Source organism: Coregonus clupeaformis, chromosome 24, assembly GCF_020615455.1.
Source record: "Coregonus clupeaformis isolate EN_2021a chromosome 24, ASM2061545v1, whole genome shotgun sequence".
In the NCBI taxonomy this organism is placed as follows: Eukaryota; Metazoa; Chordata; class Actinopteri; order Salmoniformes; family Salmonidae; genus Coregonus; species Coregonus clupeaformis.
Genome location: NC_059215.1, coordinates 43,616,103 through 43,643,214, shown reverse-complemented (window position 1 = coordinate 43,643,214; position 27,112 = coordinate 43,616,103). Strand labels below are relative to the sequence as shown.

General features: G+C 42.5%; 1 protein-coding gene across 1 annotated transcript in view; it reads right to left on the bottom strand.

Moving 5' to 3' along the window:
- The window catches only part of LOC121538567 (fibulin-2), a 55,508-nt gene extending 30,508 nt beyond the window's left edge, over nucleotides 1-25,000 (bottom strand). Inside the window, exons 1-2 of the mRNA XM_041846705.2 lie at nucleotides 24,944-25,000; nucleotides 20,910-22,424 (exon numbers count right to left, since the gene is read on the bottom strand). Coding sequence (XP_041702639.1) covers nucleotides 20,910-22,290 — 1,381 coding nt within the window. The 5' untranslated portion in view covers nucleotides 22,291-22,424; nucleotides 24,944-25,000. The remainder of the gene's footprint in view (nucleotides 1-20,909; nucleotides 22,425-24,943) is intronic.
- Nucleotides 25,001-27,112: the final 2,112 nt, after the last annotated feature.

Here is a 27,112-nt window from a genome sequence, read left to right as displayed (position 1 = left end):
CCCTCCAAGTCTCCGACCACTACTTTCTATCCTTTTCTCTCTCGCTCTCCTCCAACACTACTCACTCTGCCCCTACTCAGATGGTAATGTGCCGTCGCAACCTTCGCTCTCTCTCTCCCGCTACTCTCTCCTCTTCCATCCTATCATCTCTTCCCTCTGCTAAATCCTTCTCCCTCCGATCTCCTGATTCTGCCTCCTCAACCCTCCTCTCCTCCCTTTCTGCATCTTTTGACTCTCTATGTCCCCTATCCTCCCGGCCGGCTCGGTCCTCCCCTCCTGCTCCGTGGCTTGACGACTCATTGCGAGCTCACAGAAGAGGGCTCCGGGCAGCCGAGCGGAAATGGAGGAAAACTAGACTCCCTGCGGACCTGTCATCTTTTCACTCCCTCCTCTCTACATTCTCTTCCTCTGTTTCCGCTGCCAAAGACACTTTCTACCACTCTAAATTTCAAGCCTCTGCCTCTAACCCTAGGAAGCTCTTTGCCACCTTCTCCTCCCTGCTGAATCCTCCTCCTCCTCCCCCTCCCTCCTCCCTCTCTATGGATGACTTCATCAACCATTTTGAAAAGAAGGTTTATAACATCCAATCCTCATTTATTAAGTCAAATGACACCGCTGGTCCTGCTCACACAGCCCTACCCTTTGCTTTGACTTTTTTCTCCCCTCTCTCTCCAGATGAAATCTTGCGACTTGTGACAGCCGGCCGCCCAACAACCTGCCCGCTTGACCCTATCCCCTCCTCTCTTCTCCAGACCATTTCCGGAGACCTTCTCCCTTACCTCACCTCGCTCATCAACTCATCCTTGACCGCTGGCCATGTCCCTTCCGTCTTCAAGAGAGCGAGAGTTGCACCCCTCCTCAAAAAACCTATACTCGATCCCTCCGATGTCAACAACTACAGACCAGTATCCCTTCTTTCTTTTCTCTCCAAAACTCTTGAGCGTGCCGTCTCTAGCCAACTCTCCTGATATCTCTCTCAGAATGACCTTCTTGATCCAAACCAGTCAGGTTTCAAGACTGGTCATTCAACTGAGACTGCTCTTCTCTGTGTCACGGAGGCTCTCCGCACTGCTAAAGCTAACTCTCTCTCCTTTGCTCTTATCCTTCTAGACCTATCCGCTGCCTTTGATACTGTGAACCATCAGATCCTCCTCTCCACCCTCTCCGAGTTGGGCATCTCCGGCGCTGCTCACTCTTGGATTGCGTCCTACCTGACAGGTCGCTCCTACCAGGTGGCGTGCTCTCACCACTGGTGTCCCCCAGGGCTCAGTTCTAGGCCCTCTCCTATTCTCTCTATACACCAAGTCACTTGGCTCTGTCATATCCTCACATGGTCTCTCCTATCATTGCTACGCAGACGACACACAATTCATTTTCTCCTTTCCCCCTTCTGATAACCAGGTGGCGAATCGCATCTCGGCATTTCTGGCAGACATATCAGTGTGGATGTCGGATCACCACCTCAAGCTGAATCTCGGCAAGACGGAGCTGCTCTTCCTCCCGGGGAAGGACTGCCCGCTCCATGATCTCGCCATCATGGTTGACAACTCCATTGTGTCCTCCTCCCAAAGTGCAAAGAACCTTGGCGTGACCCTGGACAACACCTTGTCGTTCTCTGCTAATATCAAAGCGGTGACCCGATCCTGCAGGTTCATGCTCTACAACATTCGCAGAGTACGACCCTACCTTACACAGAAAGCGGCACAGGTCCTAATCCAGGCACTTTTCATCTCCCGTCTGGATTACTGCAACTCGCTGTTGGCTGGGCTCCCTGCCTGTGCCATTAAACCCCTACAACTTATACAGAATGCTGCAGCCCGTCTGGTGTTCGACCTTCCCAAGTTCTCTCATGTCACCCCGCTCCTCCACACACTCCACTGGCTTCCAGTTGAGGCTCGCATCTACTACAAGACCATGGTGCTTGCCTACGGAGCTGTGAGGGGAACGGCACCTCCTTACCTTCAGGCTTTGATCAGACCCTACACCCAAATGAGGGCACTGCGTTCATCCACCTCTGGCCTGCTAGCTCCCCTACCTCTACGGAAGCACAGTTCCCGCTCAGCCCAGTCAAAGCTATTTGCTGCTCTGGCACCCCAATGGTGGAACAAGCTCCCCCATGACGCCAGGACAGTGGAGTCACTGACCACCTTCCGGAGACACTTGAAACCCTACCTCTTTAAGGAATACCTGGAATAGTATAAAGTAATCCTCTACCCCCCCTCCCCCCACCCCCCATTAAAAAAAGAAAAAAAAGAAGTGGTTGTCCCACTGGCTATCATAAGTTGAATGCACCAATTTGTAAGTCTGCTAAATGATGTAAATGTAAATGTAAATGAATCTAGCATCGTATTTGCAGGTCTGAGAAAATTCTACGTCATTTTACTTATTAGCTTAATCTTTTTTAATAACACACAAATTACACAAATTACAGGCTTAGAATGGACAGAGAGATAGGCCTATGTGTTAAATCTTATATTTCTCCAATGCCAAATCAGTGTCTTATTTGCAATGAAAATAATTACATCTGAGACATCATTAGGAATCTGAGCATGGTACTTTCAAAAGTTAGGCCTACCTTTCCACCCCAGACAGAGTAGGCCTACCGACACAGAAATATGTAAGATTTAACTGCCTGCTACTCTTCTTCTGTGGTTTAACCTAACAAGAGAAGGTCACAAGTGTTTCTCTAAAAGCTGTCTGGGTTTAAACATCTTCTATTGTACAGAAAGGGAACAGCTTAATCAATTGATAGTGACACAATGAGATGACTTCCCAAGCAAAGACAATGTTTTGTCTCCTGGGCTATAGAATGTTGTAGCTTAGCCTCTGAATGTCAAAAAAACTAAACAATGATATTCCCATATACAGTGCTATGAAAAAGTATTTGCCCCCTTTCTAATTTTCTCTACTTTTGCATATTTGTGATACTGAATGTTATCAGATCTTCAACCAAAACCTAATATTAAGGGAACATAAGTGAACAAATAACACAACAATTACACATTTATTTCATAAAGTTATGCAACACCCAATTCCCCTGTGTGAAAAATATTTGCCCCCTTACACTCAATAACTGGTTGTGTCACCTTTAGCTGCAATGACTCCAACCAAATTTTGTTTGGTTTTTGCCAGGCATTACTGGAACCATGTCGTCCAAAAAGTTATACTTTTGAATCATCTGTCCATAGAACGTTCTTCCAAGAGTCTTGATGATCATCCAGGTGCTTTTTGGCAAACTTGAGTCAACTTTTTGGACGAGATGGGTCCCATTATGCCTGACGAAAACCAAACACTGCATTCCACAGTAAGAACATCATACCAAAGGTCAAGCATGGTGGTGGTGGTGTGATGGTTTGGGGATGCATTGCTGCCTCAGGACCTGGACGACTTGCCTTAATAGAAGGAACCATGAATTCTGCTCTGTATCAGAGAATTCTACAGGAGAATGTCAGACCATCCGTCTGTGAGCTGAAGCTGAAGCGCAGCTGGGTCATGCAGCAAGACAATGATCCAAAACACACAATCAAGTCTACATGAAAATTGCTAAAAAGCAACAGAAGTTTTGGAATGGCCTAGTCAAAGTCCAGACCTAATCCCAATTGAGATGTTGTGGCAGGACTTGAAACGAGCAGTTCATGCTTGAAAACCCACACGTCACTGAGTTAAAGCAGTTCTGCATGGAAGAGTGGGCCAACATTTTTCATAGCACTGTACATCAGAGTCATGTCTTTCCCAGGTATTTTACAGCTTGTTTCTAGCGTAAAGCATTGCGGACCAAAGCGCTGTCATAGATCACTTTATATAATCAGATCTGTTTTATTTTCTTCAAAATCTTAAGATAACAATGGGTAGGTAGGCCTGTGCTTTTTGCCATTTTCTTTAATAAAAGGTAGGCCTATGGCATACCCTCTCTTACCCTCTCACAGCCCCTCAATTCGAGTATTGGTTTTAACTTAACAGTTTTTCACTGACACGGAGGTAGGCTATTTAAAGAGTGCATGGTGGGTGGAGGAATTGACCAACAAATCTATGGATATAACAGCCTATAGCCTAATTTTGTCTGTCAAACAGGTAGGCCTACCTCTTATTTCTTAAATAGGAAGAGTTAGGCTCCAACACAAGTAAATTAAGCCTACTCGAATTTACCTACTTTCAGCACCACAAGTTGTCTATTTCCGATTGATTGCACAGCAGCTGCGGTTCCAGTTTCAGCACCACAATGTAAATTACTTGAATCTGGTTTATTGTGAGGTCAATAACTCTGATAAATACATAATGGACAAGAAACATATTGTTTTTAATCAAATAAATTCTAGTAGTAGCAAGCTATCAAAGTTGACCTCCGGTCATCCTTTTCGCGCTCTCCTTCTCAAACTGAACAGAACATAGGCTATAGGGTAGTCGGCACGCCATTTTTTTTTGACAAGGCCTAATCCCCCAAAATGTTTTTGACTAGGCCTAATCAAAAAAACAAATCAGACGAAGCCTTTGACTCTCCTCCTGAACTGCCACCATAGGTCTACACAGCACAGCAATTGGTTAGGCAGCACACAAAAACGTTTTGATCAGCAAGAGAAGAGCAGGCTGGAATCAGGTTTGGAATATCCATTGCAGTGTATAATGCAGCCTAGTTGTATTTACACCATCCCAGCAGCTATCTTAGAAATATAACTTTGCTCTGTGCTTCCCTGTTTTTGTAGGGGTGGGTAAGACACTCAAATGACCATTTCCTCTTTTACTGGCCACAATCAGCTTGGTGGCTGGGTGTAACATCGGGAAGATGCAGCAGGAAATTGAGACAGCAATTGCCCAAGGATGCCGGGGGATGGGTGGGCAGAATTAGAGAGCGAACTGAGATTGGTCTGCAGCATAAATTGAGGAGGAAGATACTTTCTAACCAAGGAAGTAATCAGATTACATTATTCATTTCGAGTTATCCAATGGAGTGTGTTAGTAATTGCTTTTATTGTCATGTAATCTGTAATCAGTAACTGATTTCTAAAAACGGTCCAACCCTGCCACCCCTAAAATCTTAAAACCGTCACGATATCATTGAAGGCAATCGGCATGAAGTGATTTACCCTTGTGAAACACAAAACTGGGCCATTGTTCTAAAACAGTTTTATGTTAATGGGCCTTCCAGCTGCCCTGTTTCTAAACCAGCAGACTGGAAAAAACTCATTTCTATACCTTTTAAACTAATTTGTGAATGATTATGTAGGCTGATTCAAATGTAGCATTTGATTTAACAGAATGAACAGCTGGAGGAAGTAGGGAAAAAGGTGCCAAGTGGAGATCTTTCTCCAATTCCACATGATTAAACTCCACACAGATTTGTGAAAACTTCACAAGTCTACACAATCAACTAAAGCATGAGTCCAATTAAAGAAACAGCCAGACAGGAGAAATAATGACACGTTTGTATAGTATAACACATAAGCAAGAAAAAACAAACATTTATCAACAAAAATATTCATTGGTGGAAGGAGCTTATACTAACTCGTCATTAATTATCTCTTTTTATTCACCATAACTTTTCTTAGTGATTTATTTTCCTTTGTTTTAGTCCTAATGGTCCACTCTCCTTGACATGCCTTTTCATGTGAGCACTAAGCCGTTCATTTCCAGCAGAGAATGTGCTGCACAGCAGTGCATAATTTATAGGTTTAGAAATGAGAAGAGATGAAACCTTAGAGGATGCAAGGCCTCTTTGATGCATAAATATCTGTCCCCAGTCGCACCATATGACAAGCTTCTTTGAACCTGCATGAATTTGTTATTATTAGAAGACAGAGAACTTCATCAGTCATCCGTTTCATTTGCATCCTATCATTTTCTCTCCAGGTGGGATCAGTTCAGTCATCATGAAACACAGTACAGAATGGTCCCATGTGCTCTTCAAGAAGGTAAGATATTATCAGCAGTTTGACTGGAATTCAGTTAAACCTGCCAAAGCAATGTTTGTGCACTGTCTTTGTTTACAAACTTCTGTCCAGAAACACATACTTCTTATTCTGATATCTGGAAGCATCTACCAGTGCGGTTTTATTTGACCATGGGGAAAAGAGCTACTGTGAAAATACCACAATGCGGGTTTGATTGAATTGAGCCCTTTGAGTAACATCAAAAAGGCTCTGAAAAGGGACACTGCAGATAAAGGTCAAACATGAATACTGAAACAGACACTTTACAGTGATGGTTTTGAAACAATTACCTGGAGTAACTGAACCATGTCTAAGCTCAGCCTGTGAATATCCTGCATCCCTCTGACAAGCCTTCTAATCAGGGAACTAAAGCAAATGTGTTCCATTCAGGTGTGTAATCACCCCCATGGCTGATTTATCATGTTAGGAGGAGAGTTGTGGAGGTGGGCTTGATAGGTGGTTCGAGGTACGTCTTTCTTTTCTTGGCCTGTCATTACATCTGTCTGTCAGCCTTTAAGTTACGGTAACATCAAGCACACACGGCGCTGTTGCCCACATCCAACACCAATGACATCATCCTCCGAGAGGAGCAAAAAACAAGGGGAGAGCAGCTCCCGTCCTGACATGTCTCCATCCTCGTGCCATAAATCGGTGGCCGTCGCTGCCGTACAGTTCACCTTGTGTGTTAATGAAAACGAATGGCTCATTCCCGCTTTCCCTTTCCAGGCATGCCACTGATTTACAGTACAGGTGGGGTGTCCACAGTCACACAAAAGGAATGAATGGATGCTCTCTGAGAGTGAGGGTTGGTACACGTGACAAACTCCATCCAGGTAAGCTATATTGAGATGATCATATGCACATGTGAGTGAATAAGCCAACACGTTACATAAGCTTAGCAGATATGTTGAAGCCATGATGTTTATAGCTTTGACATCTGCCATCATATCTACAAGTCAGAGATGACTCCATCTTGTAAATAAAACACATCACCCTGTCCTAGTTACACTGCTTGGCCTGTCCAACAGCAGCTGTCCATGACATAACAGGGAAGAGGGGCTTCCCCTATCAGTATGACTTCATTTCCATGGCCAGCTGAAGCATATTGAAGAAGACAGTGTTTCAACAGCTATTTATCCTAATCTCCCTGACAGTGTGACTGATAGTGATAGCAGGACAGATAGCAGGACATGTGTGATCCATCTGTCTCTCTGGAGTCTGAACTCTTGACTGGGCTGTGGTTTGTGGACAGGAGCCCTAAGGGCCATCCAGACTACACTGTCTTTGATGGTTTCCCTCTCTAACCTCCAATCCCATTGCATTTCCATGTGGTTGGATGGACGACCAGACCAGTATGCGGCACAGACACATACTGAAGTGTGCCATCGCCTCGTCCCGCCTCCTGGGGCTCTGCAGTTCCTGATTGGCTCTGGTGATCAGAATGAGCCCCATAAGGTTAGAATTGACAGGTTTGCAACCAATGTTATATAAGGAGTCTGGTTTAGGGTCTGGTTGTGGATGCTTTACTCAGAATTCTGTAAAATATTTATGTGAAAAATGTAAATAAATACAACTAATTTGATTTTGATTTACGTTGAAACAGACTAAAATAGATAGAGCTGTTGAATGTGATTATTTCCCTATATATAGAGTAATGGTAAGATATTACATTTACATTTTAGTCATTTAGCAGACGCTCTTATCCAGAGTGAGTGCATACATTTTATTTTTTTCATACCCCTTGTTGGAATCAAACCCACATGCAGCACACCCTCACCAGACCTCTAATTTACTCTAACTTGAGGAGCCATTTCCTGTTGGTGTTCTATGGGTAATATATCACAGCCAGTCATCACAAGTCAACAGGCAGGACATGATCTAATTCCATGCCTTTGCAAATCCATCCAAATCCAGATTTTGCATTTTGTGGACAACATAACACCAAATACCATGGGACAAAACTTGTCCAATTCTTCACGGTTGGATTTGCAAGCTGCAGTTAAAACAGTCTCATTTATATGCAGCCATACAGACTGGAATGTTACTGTATAGAAATAACAGTTTTTATTTCCTACAGTATTAGAGTGTTTCCTTTTCATTATTGCCTTTACGCTAACAGGGCCCCATTTTTCATGATATACTGAAGATTACATGTATATTTCATATGTTTACAAACCCAATTAGTTATACTGCAATAACTTTACCAAATATAAAACGCACACACACACACACACACACACACACTCCAGAGGGTTGCATTTCAGGGAGCTGTCCATCTGTGGTTATGCAGGTGACCCTCTAATCTTATGTGGCCCAATGCAAATGTTTTACTGCCAAATCACAACACATCATTGAAGAATAATAAAGTATATAGTCTAATCTTTAGCCATGAGAACAGATTTATGGTTGGTTGGAAATAGCTGCAAGTCATTGGTCTTAACCATAATTGCAATGACTGTACTGCAGATGGATACAAGTGGCAGAGCCGTTATTCAGTTGTAATTTATCACCAATCACATGCTTCTTATAGGTCTTGTTGATTTGGTTTCTGCATATGGGCATGTCGGCTTAGTATTTTTAATTATGAGTGGTTTTGCGGATCCGTTTGCCGGTTTACGGCAAGGATATGTTGCAATAATGAGATATGCCTTAATTCCTGGAAATGACCTGGAAACCCCCCTAGATTGGCTAGAGAGTCAACCACCTCCAAGCCCATCCTGACAGCAGTGGTAGAGATGAACCCTGATGTGGCCAGGTCTGGAATTCACACTCCTTTTCATCCTCACCTAAATTACATATCTGCCTAGTTCACTCCCAGATGCTACAGTATGTGTTGTGACAGTACATGTTGCTCTATCTCTTTTTTTTTACCACATTTTTTGTTGTTGGGGGGTTTACAGGTACAATATCAATTTCAATTCATATATTCGGTTTATATAACATGTAACCGTGGGCTGCCACGCAAAAGAAAAACAAAAGTAAGAAATACATAGAGAAATTATCATATTGAACAAGCAGGATTTTGTAATAGTAAAACTGCTATGTAAAGAAAAAGAAACAAAACAAGGTAGGCCTACATCTCCAACTCCCCATCCCATTCCCCCCAGCCCAACATGTCTCAGTCCAGCCCCCTGCATCTAAGCATTTAACTGCAGGGCACTCCCACATCCTATGAAGGAATGTGCCTACCTGATTTAGGAGACACAGTGAACAGTTGGGAGTTGGGGCCAATTTCATTGTAAAACATTTCCTTGGTGTTAAATACAGTCTGTGAACAAACTTAAAATGTGTAGGTTAATGGTTCGCATTATGAGATGCCAAGGTCATATTTCTCCATATTGTGTTCCAGTTAAAGGGTTGTTCAGATTCACTTAGGTCTGTGGACCATACTTGTTTAATGGCTAGCTCAGAATATGAGCTTTCCAAAAGTTGTTTATATATGATAGAGATCAGTCCTTTCAGGCGCCCAGATAATGTATTTATAAATCCCATAATTGGATGGTTCGGTAGTTGGGTTTCCCAAGGGACTCCATAGGCCAGCATAGGTGACCTAAAAGGAGTTGCCTGTCCATGATATTGGCATGGGTACGGATTCCTCATTTGGACCACTGGGGGGATGCAAAAGGCCGCCCTCCAGATCGCAAGGCGTTATTGTGAAGTAATGGAGTATGAGTATGCCATTTTGATTTCCAGTTAAATTGTTTTAAAATTTTACGTCAAATAGAAATTGTGTGAGCAATAATAGGACCAAAGCGTAGTTTACATTGTTTAAGGGATATATCAATGAAGACCACCTCTTCCAGGGCAATAGGAGACACCATATTTCTCTCTATACTCAGCCAGGGGGCGGGATAATCATGTTTAAACTAATTTAAGATGGGGCAAAATGCTAGTTCCTAGAAATACAATTGGTATGGATAGTCCTCCTACGTCTTTCCCTCTTAGTAAGTTTGTTAATTTTATACGGGATCGATTACCTTGCCATATACAATTTTAAACCGCACTATGAATTTTATCCCAATAGCCAGAAGGGGGAGATATGGGAATCATTGAACTACAGAAATTCAGCCGTTGCAATATATTCATTTTGACAATAGATATTCTGCCGGTTAAAGCAACTGGGATTTTAGTCCATCTACTGAGGTCAAATTGAATTGATTTGAGCATTCTGTTAAAGTTTCTGGCAATGGTTTTATCTAAGGAAGGAAATATATCTACTCCCAAATATTTAAAAGGGGAAACAATTGGGATTCCATAAGTAGAGATGGAGTCCTCGTTCGGGGTCTTGAGAGGCAGTAGGGCTGATTTGGTTAGATTAATTTTATAACTTGAGATGAAGCTGAATTTATCTATGATCTTCAATGCGTTTGGGATCGATTGAGATACATTGTGTAGATATATTAAAATATTGTCTGCGTATAATAATATTAGGGAAATTGGTGTTATTTCATTCGATTTACGAATTCCCTGGGCCAGGGGTTCCATGGACAACAATAATAGCAAAGGAGATCACCTTAAATTGGATCACCTTATCTGCTGCTTGAATCTGAACAGAGCAGATATTGCCTGTTATAACAATGGCTGAGGGATTGGCATATAGTATTTTAATCGTATTAATACAATTGGAGCCAATTCCCATATGTTCCAAGACAGACCAGTGATATGACCATTCTAGTCTATCAAAAGCTTTTTCTGCATCGAGAGATAAATCAGCCCAAGGAGCTGTTGTTTCTGATGAAGCATGTAAGATATGTAATAGTCGATGGAGGTTATCTGAGGATAAAAGTTTATTAACAAACCAACTTTGGTCCGTGTGGACCAATTTGGGTAACTAAGTCTCGAGACGGGACAACAACATTTTGGAAAATAGATTAATATCTGTGTTTATCATAATCTTCAGCTTTTTTTAATAAAAGTGAAATTACTGCTGTATTCACATCTCTCCCAAATGAACCTTTGTGAATGGCTTTGTTAATTATTTCAAGCAATAGTGGACCTCAAATAGACCTCAGGAGGAATACTGTCCCATCCAAGTGATTTGCCTTATTCATGCTATCCAATGCCCTTTTGAGTTCTTTTAGAGAGATTTGGGCTCCCAGCGAGGCAGCTTCCTCTGTTGAGAGAAGAGGAGTTCTTAATTCTTTTAGAAATGACTTTGTCTGGCTTGGTGTGGATTTACAATCAGAGGTGTACAGTTCTTTATAGAAGCGGGAGAATCTTTGATTGATTAATTTGGGTTCTGATAGTAATTCCCCTGTTTCAGATTCAATAGTTGTTATATCAGCTAATTGATCATTACTGTGTAGCTTGTTGGCCAGTAAAAGATTGGGACGATTACCATGGAAGTAATGGTTGAATCTAACTCGATGGATGGCAAAACCTGCTCTCTGTCTTATCAACATGCTGTCTTGACTTCGGAAAGAGTAATAATTCACCCCCTTTGCTATGAAGCCCCTAAATAAGATCTGGTGCAACCAATTACCTTCAGAAGTCACATAATTAGTTAAATAAAGTCCACCTGTGTGCAATCTAAGTGTCACATGATCTGTCACATGATCTCAGTATATATACACCTGTTCTGAAAGGCCCCAGAGTCTGCAACACCACTAAGCAAGGGGCACCACCAAGCAAGCAGCACCATGAAGACCAAGGAGCTCTCCAAACAGGTCAGGGACAAAGTTGTGGAGAAGTACAGATCAGGGTTGGGTTATAAAAAAATATCAGAAACTTTGAACATCCCACGGAGCACCATTAAATCCATTATTTAAAAAATGGAAAGAATATGGCACCACAACAAACCTGGTCCTTAGGACCACTTTAAGCCATACACTCCACAGAGCTGGGCTTTACGGAAGAGTGGCCAGAAAAAAGCCATTGCTAAAATAAAAAATAAGCAAACACGTTTGGTGTTCGCCAAAAGGCATGTGGGAGACTCCCCAAACATATGGAAGAAGGTACTCTGGTCAGATGAGACTAAAATTTAGCTTTTTGGCCATCAAGGAAAACTCTATGTCTGGTGCAAACCCAACACCTCTCATCACCCCGAGAACACCATCCCCACAATGAAGCATGGTGATGCAGCTAACAAAAACATATGGAAATGTCTGCTCTACCCAAAATTACAACCAAATAATTGCAGCCTTACTGCAAAAATGGAAGAGGAAAGTGGAAGGGGGAGAAAGTAAGGAACTTGTCTGTCGGCCTTGCATTAAAGAACATAATTGGTTAAGGAAAACTGTGATAAATAAAAAAGTATATCAGTTTCATTTAAGGACCAAAGGATTGACAGCCGTCCCATATAGATTACAAAATAGTTGGGAAGAGATTTTTGACGTACCGATCCCATGGCATAGTGTTTATGAACTGATACGCAAAACGACACCGGATTCAAAACTTAGAATCTTTCAATTTAAATTATTATATAAAATTCTTGCTACCAATAGAATGTTATCTATATGGGGGATACAATCTTCCCAGCTCCGCAGATTTTGCTGCGAAGAGACAGAATCATTAGATCATTTGTTTTGGTACTGTCCATTTGTAGCTTGTTTTTGGACACGGGTACAGGAATGGCTAAAGGATTGCAATATTTACCTGGAGCTAACCTTGCAGATAGCATTACTGGGTGATCTGAAAAGTCATAGTCAATCGATCAATAACATAATAATACTTTTAGCAAAAATGTTTATTTTCAGTTCACAATCTGTAGAAACAATGAGAATAGAAAGGTTCAGAACTTTTGTAAGACATCACAGTACAGTTGAAATATATATGGCAAATAGAAATCCAATATGGATGGTGTTAAGAGATAGATGGGAGGTGTTGAATGGAATTGAAGGATGGGACTAATAACAACTAACAACAAATAATAACAAGATAACTAATAATGTAAGCATACTGTGTCCATAATAAGTATATAGGTTGTAGGTTGGGAGCTCTTGTGAAAGAGCACAGTTAGAAAGATATGGCATATAGAAGCAAACCGGATGGACATCATGAAAATGATCGGAGAGGTTGAGAGTAGAAGAAGTTCAGGAGAAAAAACAAACAAAATATAATTATTGTAAAATTGACTGTGTCCATAAAATGTAGATAGTAAGTATAAGCTGGAAGTATAGGCCTAAGCATTGTTGTTCACTAGTTTACTCCAAGTAGGGAAAGGGTGGCGGGGTTGGAAAGTAATAAAGGGGAATATATAGGGGATGTAGCTCAGTTGGTAGAGCATGGCGTTTGCAACGCCAGGGTTGTGGGTTCGATAAAATAATGTATGCGCTAACTGTAAGTCGCTCTGGATAAGAGCGTCTGCTAAATGACTAAAATGTAAATGTATATATATATTTTTAAAGGATATGTATGTGTATGTACAGTGGGGGAAAAAAGTATTTAGTCAGCCACCAATTGTGCAAGTTCTCCCACTTAAAAAGATGAGAGAGGCCTGTAATTTTCATCATAGGTACACGTCAACTATGACAGACAAATTGAGAAAGAAAAATCCAGAAAATCACATTGTAGGATTTTTTATGAATTTATTTGCAAATTATGGTGGAAAATAAGTATTTGGTCACCTACAAACAAGCAACATTTCTGGCTCTCACAGACCTGTAACTTCTTCTTTAAGAGGCTCCTCTGTCCTCCACTCGTTACCTGTATTAATGGCACCTGTTTGAACTTGTTATCAGTATAAAAGACACCTGTCCACAACCTCAAACAGTCACACTCCAAACTCCACTATGGCCAAGACCAAAGAGCTGTCAAAGGACACCAGAAACAAAATTGTAGACCTGCACCAGGCTGGGAAGACTGAATCTGCAATAGGTAAGCAGCTTGGTTTGAAGAAATCAACTGTGGGAGCAATTATTAGGAAATGGAAGACATACAAGACCACTGATAATCTCCCTCGATCTGGGGCTCCACGCAAGATCTCACCCCGTGGGGTGAAAATGATCACAAGAACGGTGAGCAAAAATCCCAGAACCACACGGGGGGACCTAGTGAATGACCTGCAGAGAGCTGGGACCAAAGTAACAAAGCCTACCATCAGTAACACACTATGCCGCCAGGGACTCAAATCCTGCAGTGCGAGGCGTGTCCCCCTGCTTAAGCCAGTACATGTCCAGGCCCGTCTGAAGTTTGCTAGACTGCATTTGGATGATCCAGAAGAGGATTGGGAGAAGGTCATATGGTCAGATGAAACCAAAATATAACTTTTTGGTAAAAACTCAACTCGTCGTGTTTGGAAGACAAAGAATGCTGAGTTGCATCCAAAGAACACCATACCTACTGTGAAGCATTGGGGTGGAAACATCATGCTTTGGGGCTGTTTTTCTGCAAAGGGACCAGGACGACTGATCCGTGTAAAGGAAAGAATGAATGGGGCCATGTATCGTGAGATTTTGAGTGAAAACCTCCTTCCATCAGCAAGGGCATTGAAGATGAAACGTGGCTGGGTCTTTCAGCATGACAATGATCCCAAACACACCGCCCGGGCAACGAAGGAGTGGCTTCGTAAGAAGCATTTCAAGGTCCTGGAGTGGCCTAGCCAGTCTCCAGATCTCAACCCCATAGAAAATCTTTGGAGGGAGTTGAAAGTCTGTGTTGCCCAGCGACAGCCCCAAAACATCACTGCTCTAGAGGAGATCTGCATGGAGGAATGGGCCAAAATACCAGCAACAGTGTGTGAAAACCTTGTGAAGACTTACAGAAAACGTTTGACCTGTGTCATTGCCAACAAAGGGGTATATAACAAAGTATTGAGAAACTTTTGTTATTGACCAAATACTTATTTTCCACCATAATTTGCAAATAAATTCATTAAAAATCCTACAATGTGATTTTCTTGATTTTTTTTCTCATTTTGTCTGTCATAGTTGACATGTACCTATGATGAAAATTACAGGCCTCTCTCATCTTTTTAAGTGGGAGAACTTGCACAATTGGTGGCTGACTAAATACTTTTTTCCCCCACTGTATGTATGTGTCTGTGTATGTGTGTATATGTACAGTATATATATATATTAGGGGTGTAACGATTCGTTTTAACAACGATTCGATTTGTATCACGATTCGTGGTTGTCGATACGATTCAAGGACGATATTGGTTCATTTAGAACGATACGATCTGAAACGATTCAGTGACTTGAAATCGATTCAGTAACCTTTTAGCTAAAAATTCAACCAGTGTGACTGAAATAAATACCTGGATACTGGACAGTGCAGGTGAAGTTTCCTAGATTCCTGTTTCTTGTAAGGACCGCAATGGTGGCTTGATAATTTCTCGCTCGTCGGCTTCTCCTCTGTTGTCGGCTTCTCCTCTGTTGTCCGCTTCTCCTCTGTTGTCGGCTTCTCCTCTGTTGTCGGCTTCTCCTCTGTTGTCCGCTTCTCCTCTGTTGTCCGCTTCTCCTCTGTTGTCCGCCATGCTTTGTTTTGTTGTCTTGGCGCCTTTGCGCTGCTGCTGGCGCGATGACGTCACGGATAGGCAGACTGAATCGAGTAATGTTTAAAGCCTTTATCATTAAAAGTGCTAAGAAAAAACATCCATATAAAGTCTGACGTGCTTAAATCCAATGGGTTATTTCCTAGTATCGATACAATCGATTTATTACATTTTAAAACGATGTTAAATCGATATATGTTGTCCAAAAGGCCAACTCCCCGAGCACAGATCGATGTTGTTGGATCATAGGAATATAAATCGATACATCGATGTAGTAGATGGATCGTTACACCCCTAATATATATATATATATATATATATATATATATATATATATATATATATATATATAAATAAAACATGGGGGATTGGAAGTGATGCAGACAATTACATTGATGGAAGTTACAATCTATCTGCAATATTAAGCTGATCTACCTGATTTTTCATCAGCAGGGACTGGGAAACTGGTCAGAATTGAAGGAATGATGGATGGCGCTAAATACAGAGAAATTCTTGAGGAAAACCTGTTTCATTCTTCCAGAGATTTGAGACTGGGACGGAGGTTCTGTCAAGGTAGATGTAGGTGGGTGTGGTGGTGGAATCAGGCGCAGGACGCAGAACGTTAGTCCAACAGACTATAGTTGATGCACACGAAAAACAATCACAAACAGACGCCCTGAGGCGAAACTCCGCACGTAGGCGAAAATAACGGGCGCACTAACAGGTGCGACAAAAACACTCCAAACAATGGAGATATAGCTCAACCGAGCAAACAGTAGAAATCCAGCCTACCGGCACAACAGTAAAACAATCACACACAACACTAGACAAACACAACGAGAACTTATAGGACACTAATTACACTAAACGATAACAGGTGTAACAACAATCAGACAAAAGCAAACGAACATAGAAACATGCAACGGTGGCAGCTAGTATTCCGGAGACGACGAACGCCGAAGCCTGCCCGAGCAAGGAAGAGAGGCAGCCTCGGCCGAAACCATGACAGGTTCACCTTCCAGCAGGACAATGACCCTAAGCATACTGTTAAAGCAACACTTGAGTGGTTTAAGGGGAAACATTCAAATGTCTTGGAATGGCCTAGTCAAAGCCCAGACCAGGCCGCCCACCAAAACTCACAGACCAGGTAAGGAGGGCATTAATCAGAGAGGCAGCAAAGAGACCAAAGATAACCCTGAAGGAGCTGCAAAGCTCCACAGCGGAGATTGGAGTATCTGTCCATAGGACCACTTTAAGCCGTACACTCCACAGAGCTGGGCTTTACGGAAGAGTGGCCAGAAAAAAGCCATTGCTTAAAGAAAAAATAAGCAAACACGTGGGAGAGACTCCCCAGGTACTCTGGTCAGATGAGACTAAAATTGAGCTTTTTGGCCATCAAGGAAAACGCTATGTCTGGCGCAAACCCAACACCTCTCATCACCCCGAGAACACCATCCCCACAGTGAAGCATGGTGGTGGCAGCATCATGCTGTGGGGATGTTTTTCATCAGCAGGGACTGGGAAACTGGTCAGAATTGAAGGAATGATGGATGGCGCTAAATACAGGGAAATTATTTTTCAGTCTTCCAGAGATTTGAGACTGGGACACCTGAGGTTCACCTTCCAGCAGGACAATGACCCTAAGCATACTGCTAAAGCAACACTTGAGTGGTTTAAGGGGAAACATTTAAATGTCTTGGAATGGCCTAGTCAAAGCCCAGACCTCAATCCAATTGAGAATCTGTGGTATGACTTAAAGATTGCTGTACACCAGCGGAACCCATCCAACTTGAAGGAGCTGGAGCAGTTTTGCCTTGAAGAATGGGCAGAAATCCCAGTGGCTAGATGTGCCAAGCTTATAGAGTATGAAAATGTATGCACTCACTAACTGTAAGTCGCTCTGGATAAGAGCGTCTGCTAAATGACTAAAATGTAAAATAGAGACAGCTGTAATTGCTGCAAAAGGTGGCTCTACAAAGTATTGACTTTGAGGGGGTGAATAGTTATGCACACTCAAGTTTTCTGTTTTTTTGTCTTATTTCTTGTTTGTTTCACCCCAAAAAATATTTTGCATCTTCAAAGTGGTAGGCATGTTGTGTAAATCAAATGATACAAACCCCCCCAAAATCTATTTTAATTCCAGGTTATAAGGCAATGTCACGTTCGTTTAAGGACGGGTCAGACCAAGGCGCAGCGTGAAATGCGTACATGTTTATTTCACCGATAAACACACAAACAAAACAACAAACCAACGACACGTGAAGTCCTAAGGCTAAACACAATACAAGCCTCTAACACGGAACAAGATCCCACAACTAATGAATGCCAATAGGCTGCCTAAGTATGATCCCCAATCAGAGACAACGAGCGACACCTGTCTCTGATTGGGAATCACACCCGGCCAAACACAGAACTACAACACCTAGAATGCAACACAGAAATACTAACATAGAATATCCACACCCTGACTCAACATACAAGAGTCCCATGAGTCAGGGCGTGACAGGCAACAAAATAGGAAAAATGCCAAGGGGGGTGAATACTTTCGCAAGCCACTGTATGTACAAAAAAAATAAGATGGTATGTGGAAGAAATGCAGTCTATAATCTAGATCTCACAATACTTCATCGTGGCCTGTAGGCCAAGTCCTCCCTGGGAGATAGATTTAGTAGCGTAAACGGAGGGGGACAGCCATTAACATGAAGTGAATTGTATGGTAGCCCATATGGGACTGGCCATCTATCCAATAATACAATCAAAATAGTAGGGGAACAGCTTCCAATTTATATTGCCATATTTAGCCCTTAAGAATGCAATGCGCTGAAGCCCTACAAGGAAGCAGACCCAGTCTCTATACACTTCAATATATTGTCCATTGCTCAATAATTGGTGTGGTGTCATCATTGGCTAAATGTCCTGGACCATAAACGATACAATAATAGTAATGTCCAAATGTGCAGTAATAATAATAATAATAATAATAACAACAACAATAATAGTGTTCCTTTTACCCAATTGAGGGGGTGTCCATATCATTGTCTTATGCTGAGGGCAGCATCATAGCCATAGGCTAGGCTGCATGATTGTGTATGGATAGCCTACCTGAATACTGAGCCAGTGTTGCTCTATCTCTGACACAAATACTGAGGGTGACAATTACAGCAAAGTGGCCACTGAAAATGATCCAAAATGGACTTGAACTTTTGTACACATCTGACATTTTCCCACGCCTGTTTAACAAATCGATCCCAAAATGGCTTCAGCTTGGTTGAGTAGGGTAAGTGGGTTCCCTAATGAGCAGGAGGAGTGAGTGTGAAGGTGTAGTCTTGCTGAGCTGCAGTGATTACTGGTTGGATTGGGAGGCCCAGTGCCTCATGGGAGAAGAGTAATCAAAGCGGCTCATGAGGGAGCAGCGAGTAGCGTCTGGCAATCAGGCTACAACAGAGGTCTCATTCATCACTTCCGTATTATGCCCTTTTCAAGTACAACCCCCAAGACATCCTACGTCACCACGACCATGACCACCACGGAGTGCCTAGAAACCCCAATACCATGTAGTTGGTAGAGGGAGGGACGTAGCCCAGACTCTAGACGGAGCAGGGTAGTTATCGACTCTAACAGAAAGAAAAAACATTTACCTTAGGCCGCTTTTCAATAGAAACCAGGCCCGTTTATGTGTAGTGAACATTTGTTTGTTTTTGCAGTGCATGCTTTCTCCTTTCCTCTCCCAACGACTCTGGCATGCTGCCCTAATGGGGGTTGATAACAGGCATTACTCAGGGATCTTATCGACTGAGTCTCTTCCTGTCCTTAAGGATGTCACCATGCTGGAACCTCTTTCCCTTCACCCAGTGACCATGACTTCTGACCCTTGACAATGTCAGTTTGACCCAGGGGGCTGGACAGTAACCAGGCCAGTCATCTCTGTCTCCACTGCCACTGGAATGTGCTGCTCCAAATGGAACAGAGATACTCAGAGTATGCTGGACAGACATGGATGTGAATGAACTTAGACTCTCTCAGTCAGCCTACTGTGAAGCAACAGTAATCTACCATTTCATTCTTGGATGATACCCTAATATTCGGATATGCAGCTTGGAAAACAGCTGAGGGCATCTGTCAAGACAAATCTTTGTGTTGCACTGCATCCAAGGCAGCCTGGGGGATATTAACTCAGAGCCACTCACAAGGCATACTGGAGAAGTTGACCTTGGCCTTGCCTTTATAAACAAATCGCGTGAATGGTAAACACCAACGGCAATGATGACCTGGCATATTTCTTTCTTCTCGCTCTCGTGAGTCCTCGCTGCATGGAATGTACGTGATAGGTACCTCTCATGCTAACTCCCAAAGAAACACCCCATACAGCTAATACATACACTATACATTCCTATGGAGACCAAGTGCTGAAAGCAGAGAAAAATCCCAACAGGTCTCAACAGTGATAGTATAGTAAAGAAGGGTGGCTAGCCAAGGCTGGGAAAATCCACAGTTGACTGTTTGTCACACGATACCTACTTACAGTACAGTGCAAGAGTCTGAATTCCCATAGCTCTGACCTAGTTTGTACTGTAATTCAGTAGCTGTGGCAGTGATGAAATCAAAAGGAGAAGTTTTAGTGCAGTTTTAGTGCAGTACACTGAAATCCTATTATGTGTAATCCATAGTAGTACTGATATTATGAAAGGTAAACCCATAAACCTTATTCGAGTCTCGTGATCTGATTGAGGATTTTTTCTCCCAGGGGGAAACCTAGCTTTCATGAGAAGATTATCCAACATATTGGAGGCCCCATAAGTGGTCATTTGGTGGTCATACACAATCACAGGTATTACCTACGAATATGTGTCACAGACAACCCCAATCTCAAAGCAGAGATACAGTAGGTATTCTCTATAATAGGGGTCCCCAAATGGCAGCCCACCGGCCTCACTCCTGTTGATGATCCCTGCTCTATGAATACTGTACTCTCTTAACCCATCCTCCAGACATTTAGCTAGTCTCTTCATCATCTGTTTTCCATCTCAGAAGCTCCTCTAGATGTACAGTATTTATGCCTTGGGGAAAGGCTGCTAACGCTGAACCTACTGACGATTCTATATGAGGGACACTGCTACAGAAGCTACACTGTCACTGTCTAGGGGCCATATGCTTTCCATGAATCCTAGTTTTTCCTGGACCAGTGTCAGCTAGCAGCTACTATAGACTGATTAAGAATTCCTAGACCTAACATAGGATGTAAGAGAAAGAGGACAGTAAATCATCTGAGGTTCTAACACTGGGCTACTGTTGTCACAGGCACACATTTATAAACCATTACATTTGATGAATGTGGTTCCTATCATTTAATGAACAACAAAAATGCATATGAAATAACTGCTTTTATGTATAGGCCTCGTGCCTTTAACTAGGTCTCAAAGGACATTGTAGGAGATTTACTCACCTTAAATACAAGTACAGTAATTATTTTAAAAAATGTATACAAACATATCAGCAACACACTATTATTTTAGACTGTGGACTGGTAGAGTGGCCATGTAATGCTGACTTACCCTCAGTGTTTCGAGACTGTTCGTTCCGGCCCTGGTAGTTGAAGAGGATCTGGGACTGTCTCCTGGCTGGCTGGTCTCCTTCCTCCCTCATGACAGGAGCTCTGCTGGTCGGGCTGAACTTCACTGCGGGGAACTCCTGGTCGAGTTTACTCTGGGGCTTTCTGGGCTCCTCACGCTGCTCTTCAAGGTGCTCATCAAGGTGCTTCTCATGGTGCCGCCCATTGCTTTGGGATGAACGACTGCCATCATGGTGGTGACTGCTTTGGCTGTCTCTGTGTTCGTGGCGGCCAGTGTGTCTCACTCCCTTGTCACTACGGACAGTTTGTGTGACGTCCTTCGAAGTGTCACTCTTCATCACTCTGTCACCGTCTCTGTGATGCCTGCTGTCCCGGTCAACAACGTCCTGTTGACGCCTGTGGCTCTCTAAAGTAACTTCCTGTTTAGTTGTTGTTGTTGATGTTGTTGTCTCCCCCTGGACCTTTAAGGTGGTCTGGTCCATGAGATGTGGATCCTCGGTAATGGTCGCCTCCTCTCTTTTCTCCTGATCATATGTTCCTAGTCTCGTTCTCAGCTCCTGCCTCAGGTCATTAAAGATCTCATAAGTAGGAGAGCTTGTCTCAGCATAGGATGGTGACACCGTGGTAGATTCTGTTGGCTGGACCGGGTCTTGTGGAGTAGTAGATGTGGGGTCAGGCAGTGTGTAGTCATAATCTTCATCTTCATCCAGGACAGGTGGGTCCTCTTTGTAAAGAGGTATGGTGTTACTGGGGGCGAATGGGTCTAGTGGGCTTGTCTGTTTATTGAGGTCTCTCAGAGGGTTGTTGTTCTGTGTGGTCATTGCTAACATCGGCTTCTTAACATTACGAGGGTCACAGTCAGGGATAGGAGAACACATCAGGCTCCCGCCATTGTTAGGACAGTGACACACCTGACACAGGTCCATCTGGAAGGAGTGGCCCGCTTCATACTTCTGGTTGCCTTGGACACAACCGATGCTCTCACACTGTGGACACCCATCTGCGGGTTCCACGACAGCGATGCAGTTGGGAGGGATCTCGGAACACGGGATGAAATGGCACCCGATCCTCCCGCCTCCCTGTGGACAAGAACATTCTGTGCTTCCGAAATCCACAAAGTAAGATTCTCCCTCTGGAACTTTCCCATTCCGGAAGCCTGCATGGATGCAGTCATAGTACTGGTAACCTTCACATGAGCATCCTATTTTAACGCAGGTGGCACAGCAAGCGCCCTTCTCCAAAACTTCCTCAATACAGTTGTCCAACACTGGACAATCCACGCCTGTACAGTCCCTTTGGCTTAGACAGATGCCCAGGCACAACAGGAGCGCACATTGAAACAGCAGCAGTTTCTCTTGGTTCATTTTATATAAAAGTCCCTGAACCCAAGAACAAATGTTGAAAATTGAATTTGATGATAACTATTGTCCACAGTCTGCAGTCGACCTGGAGTGAGAATGATGTTGAAGGTCCGATTTCCAATGGCCTCCTTTAACCTCTGAGAATGAAAGAGAAATAACATGACATTACTGTTATGTTACTGTAGTGACAGAACCACAAGATCATCACCATGTCGTTTGTCATTGAACTGGGTCCCACTAGTCTCCAGTGTTTCAACTAGCTACCATTACTGTCATTAGGCGTAGACTAAATTGACCATTGGGCTAATGTATGTTTTTCCATGCCCATTCTCTGGTCACAGGACAGCTCGGCATGCATGCTGTGGTTTGCATTACATTGGCATGGAAATTTAGCTACAGGTCACGCCGGCTAGGGATAGGGGAACATTTGGACAACTTAGACTGAACAATCTTTGCAGTGATCCATATTCAGCCAATTCTAAACTCTTGTGTGAACCAAGTCAGTGATGTGACTACAAATCAGAGAACATATTGAAAACCAGGTGTTTTCTATTTCACTTTTCCTGTTTTTCTCAACTGTTCATGTGCTTGGTCCAGTCCTAAGACACACTGCGACGTTTCAAGCAAAGAAATCTGTTGTACGATTCTACAAGTTATTTTCAAAATACATTCCTGTTCTAAGTGAAACATTATGTGTATAAAACAAAGATTTGATGTAGTCCTAACATTTTACTCATCTTTAACGCTGAGCTTAACTCAGTTGAGGAATATGAACAGAGTTAGACTCAAAAGACACACACATAGCACAACAGCACAGACTCATTGCCCCCATAGTGCTTAGAAACAGCATACTGGTGCATGGATTCCAACATATGGTGGAGCAGTTTGGGAGGGAAAAAGTCACCCAGTGTTGACATGGTATATTTTCCTCAATAGACACCCTCCACGCTCATGTGTACATTGGTTGTATGAAGAAGCCTGCACTGACACGTCTTTAAACTCTCAGCAGCAACTCATAACTCTGCATCTACATACAGTCCCTCTGTTTTCTATATCAACATATTCTAAAATACTATGCCCCTGACATATTATGTCCTGGTTCCATGACTATGTTTAAATATATTTTAATAAGAATGTTGAGTTGACCTAGTTATGGTGTGCTGCTCTGTGTTGAGGCATCCTATTATCTAGGTGCAAATTCCCCCTTCAGTGCTGATTATGTAGGGGACCATGCACTGGCTTCCCTTCAGTGAGGATTCTATCACTAACACAACCCCTCAGTGTCAAAGTCAACCAAGCACAGGTTATGGCAGTCACAGCCAAGTGCAGAGGTTTTCAAAATGAAATATTACAATCTCCCCTTCCGAATTCAAAGTTTCTTCAAATTCTAAGCTTTTGAGAGCCATCAGACATCCAATTGGAAGTAAAACATTGGTTCTGGCTACTTCTCTCACATCTGGGGCTATGTCTCTCTCACGTCATCATACCAGACCACAGAATGAGAAGGACTGCAGCACAGACGAATGCACCACTTAGACAATCAATGATGGCTTTGTATGCAGCGGGTAAGGAATCATTTTAACAGGTCTCACAGTCTTGACTGGCATGTGCCCCACTAGTTTGGTGTTTTAATGATGTTGAATTCAGCACATGGCATGCGAAGACATGGCATGATGTACTGCATCAAAGGCTGAGGCTCAGAGTTCCTATGTCTGCCACAGCTGACAGTGAGATTCAAAAAAGAAAGAGAAAGTTGGTCTGGGAAAATCAAACTAATTGTATTAACATCTGTCACTCACAACCACTATCAGAATCTGTATCTTTCTGACCTAGATAAGACAAATGTATTTCAATGAAACAAATTACATTGTTTTTTTTCGATCAGCTAAAACAATGTCCAAAGTTTTCCAAACAACGTTTGTGTACATGGCTTGCTCATGTATCTCTCCTAGTAGCCAGGAGTTTGATCTTTGTCAACCACAGCTCTTGCCAGGACACAGAAAACATTGTTTTCATGTGTTTTAACATGATAATGAACATCAGGAACAGTTCTCAATGGTGATGTTTGGGTGTTAGAGTCTTATCGTTTTGAAATACTATATTTGCTGACTGGTGTAAAGATTTAAAGATAGCCTACAAGATAATGTCAGTCTATCTGCTAGGCTGTGAAGTATGACTTGAATGTAATTACGTGAGTAGCCTAAGGTGCACAAACTCACATAGAGCCAAATCACTTTTTACAAATATTACTGTTTATGCTTTGTCATTACATAGAAATGGACATAAGCAATATACTTTAGGGCTGAGAATACTCCATAATTTGATATTGGAAACATGACTTAAACACATTTTTTCTCTGTGTTTTAACAATAAACGTTAGGTGTGAAAATGAAACAGGCATCATTTAATAGAGGATAAATAAACTGCCGAAATGTTCTTAGTTATGTGGAGAATTAATCAAAACTATAACCTGCCAAAGTTATATGTGACATCCTGTCATGCCGAGCCATGCACACAACTAATGGGTAGAAATGTTGGAAAGTAAAACCATAATTTTTACATCTTACATGCAGTATCTCATAAGGTTAGCACATAAACACACTCACAAACAAGCGTGCAAAGGCAGTGAGGCAGTGATTGAAAAGTTTTTCTTTACCTTACGTCTCAGTTATGTCAGTGTGCGACCGGTATGCTGCCCAAAATTAGCTGAGCGCGTTCTAAAGAGAAGGGGGATGTGCAAGCGCTCTCCGCAAAAGAAGAGAGGATAGGGGTGGGACCAAAACTTTCTTTGCCCTCCGAAGCCTTTGGCAAATTAGTTAGAGGTCAGGAATAATTTCGCGCCTCTATTTCATTACGCTGCTGATTCACATTTGAACGAATTCCAATCGCTTCAATATGTGCATCTCGCTGCTGTTTTACTTTAGTGAAATAGGCTGCTTGGTGTCACCTTCCAATATTAGCCTTTGCACTTGGGTTTATTTGACGAATGCAGTCATTTTCCCCATTTATATTGTCATTATTGTGACGTTGTGTATTGTCATTCCAGATTATTCACCCAAAAGTAGGTTGTGCTGGTGAATAACTCTTAACTATTATGCCCATGTTATACCCATCTAATGTACATAACTTGAAAAGGATAACGAATAGGCTAAAAAGCCTACAAGTCACACACAATAATCAAACTCTCCTGCAAATCTTCTCACTCAATAAAAAAATATCACATGATCCCTGCAGCTCTTCAGGTTTTTTTGGCCCAGAGATGAAGATAGCCTATGTCTGTGTGTAACTGTAATTCAATGGAGTTGGTTAGCTGCTCTCCCTCAAATAGACAAACATGGTGTCTGGAGTGGTGATAAGATTTTGTCCAATCTCAGTCTATCTGTGAGTAAGCTCCTGTGATGTGGACTAACCTCTGAAATAACCCCCAAGGAGAGGTCAGCAACCATCAACTCCATCACTGTCTGACACACACGTGCACACACACTCACATATGTCCTGTTGTCCAATCCCTATTATGTTAGGGGTCATGGGTGCCATCAGTGAGAATGGTCCTAGAGACAAAAGCCCACTCAGCGAATGGATAGACTGATCAAATCAAATCAAATGTTAATGGTCGCATACACATATTTAGCAGATGTTATTGCGGGTGTAGCGAAATGCTTGTCTTCCTAGCGCCAACAGTGCAGTAATATCTAACAATACACAGAAATCTAAAAAAAATAAAGAATGGAATTAAGAAGTATGATAATATTAGGACGAGCAATGTCAGAGTCCGGAGTATGTGTATACAGTGCATTCGGAGAGTATTCAGACCCCTTGACTTTTTCCACATTTTGTAACATTACAGCCTTACTCTAAAATTGATTAAAATTGTTTTTTTTCCCCTAATCAATCTACACAAAAAAAAACATAATGACAAAGCAAAAACAGCTTTTTTGAAATTTTTGCAGATGTATAAAATAAAGAATAAAAAAAGAAGACATTTACATAAGTATTCAGACCTTTTACTCAGTACTTTGTTGAAGCACCTTTGGCAGCGATTACAGCCTTTTTGTCTTCTTGCGTATGGCACTACAAGCTTGGCACACCTGTATTTGGGGAGTTTCTCCCATTCTTCTCTGCAGATCCTCTCAAGCTCTGTCAGGTTGGAAGGGAAAGTCGCTGCACAGCTATTTTCAGGTCTCTCCAGAGATGTTCTATCGGGTTCAAGTCCGGGCTCTGGCTGGGCCACTCAAAGACATTCAGAGACTTGTCCCGAAGCCACTCTTGCGTTGTCTTGGCTGTGTGCTTAGGGTCATTGTCCTGTTGGAAGGTGAACCTTCACCCCAGTCTGAGGTCCTGAGTGCTCTGGAGCAGGTTTTCATCAAGGATCTCTCTGTACTTTGCTCTGTTAATCTTTCCCTCGATTCTGACTAGTCTCCCAGTCCCTTCTGCTGAAAAACATCCCCACAGCATGATGCTGCCACCATCATGTTTCACCATAGGGATGGTGCCAGGTTTCCTCCAGAAGTGACGCTTGGCATTCAGGCCAAAGAGTTCAATGTTGGTTTCATCAGACCAGAGAATCTTGTTTCACATGATCTGAGAGTCTTTAGGTGCCTTTTGGCAAACTCCAAGCAGGCTGTCATGTGCCTTTTACTGAGGAGTGGCTTCCGTCTGGCCACTCTACCATAAAGGCCTGATTAGTGGAGTGCTGCAGAGATGTTTTTTTTGGTACCCTTCCCCAGATCCTTGCCTCGACACAATCCTGTCTCGGAGCTCTACAGACAATGCCTTCAACCTCATGGCTTGATGTCCAATCAATTGAATTTACCGCAGGTGGACT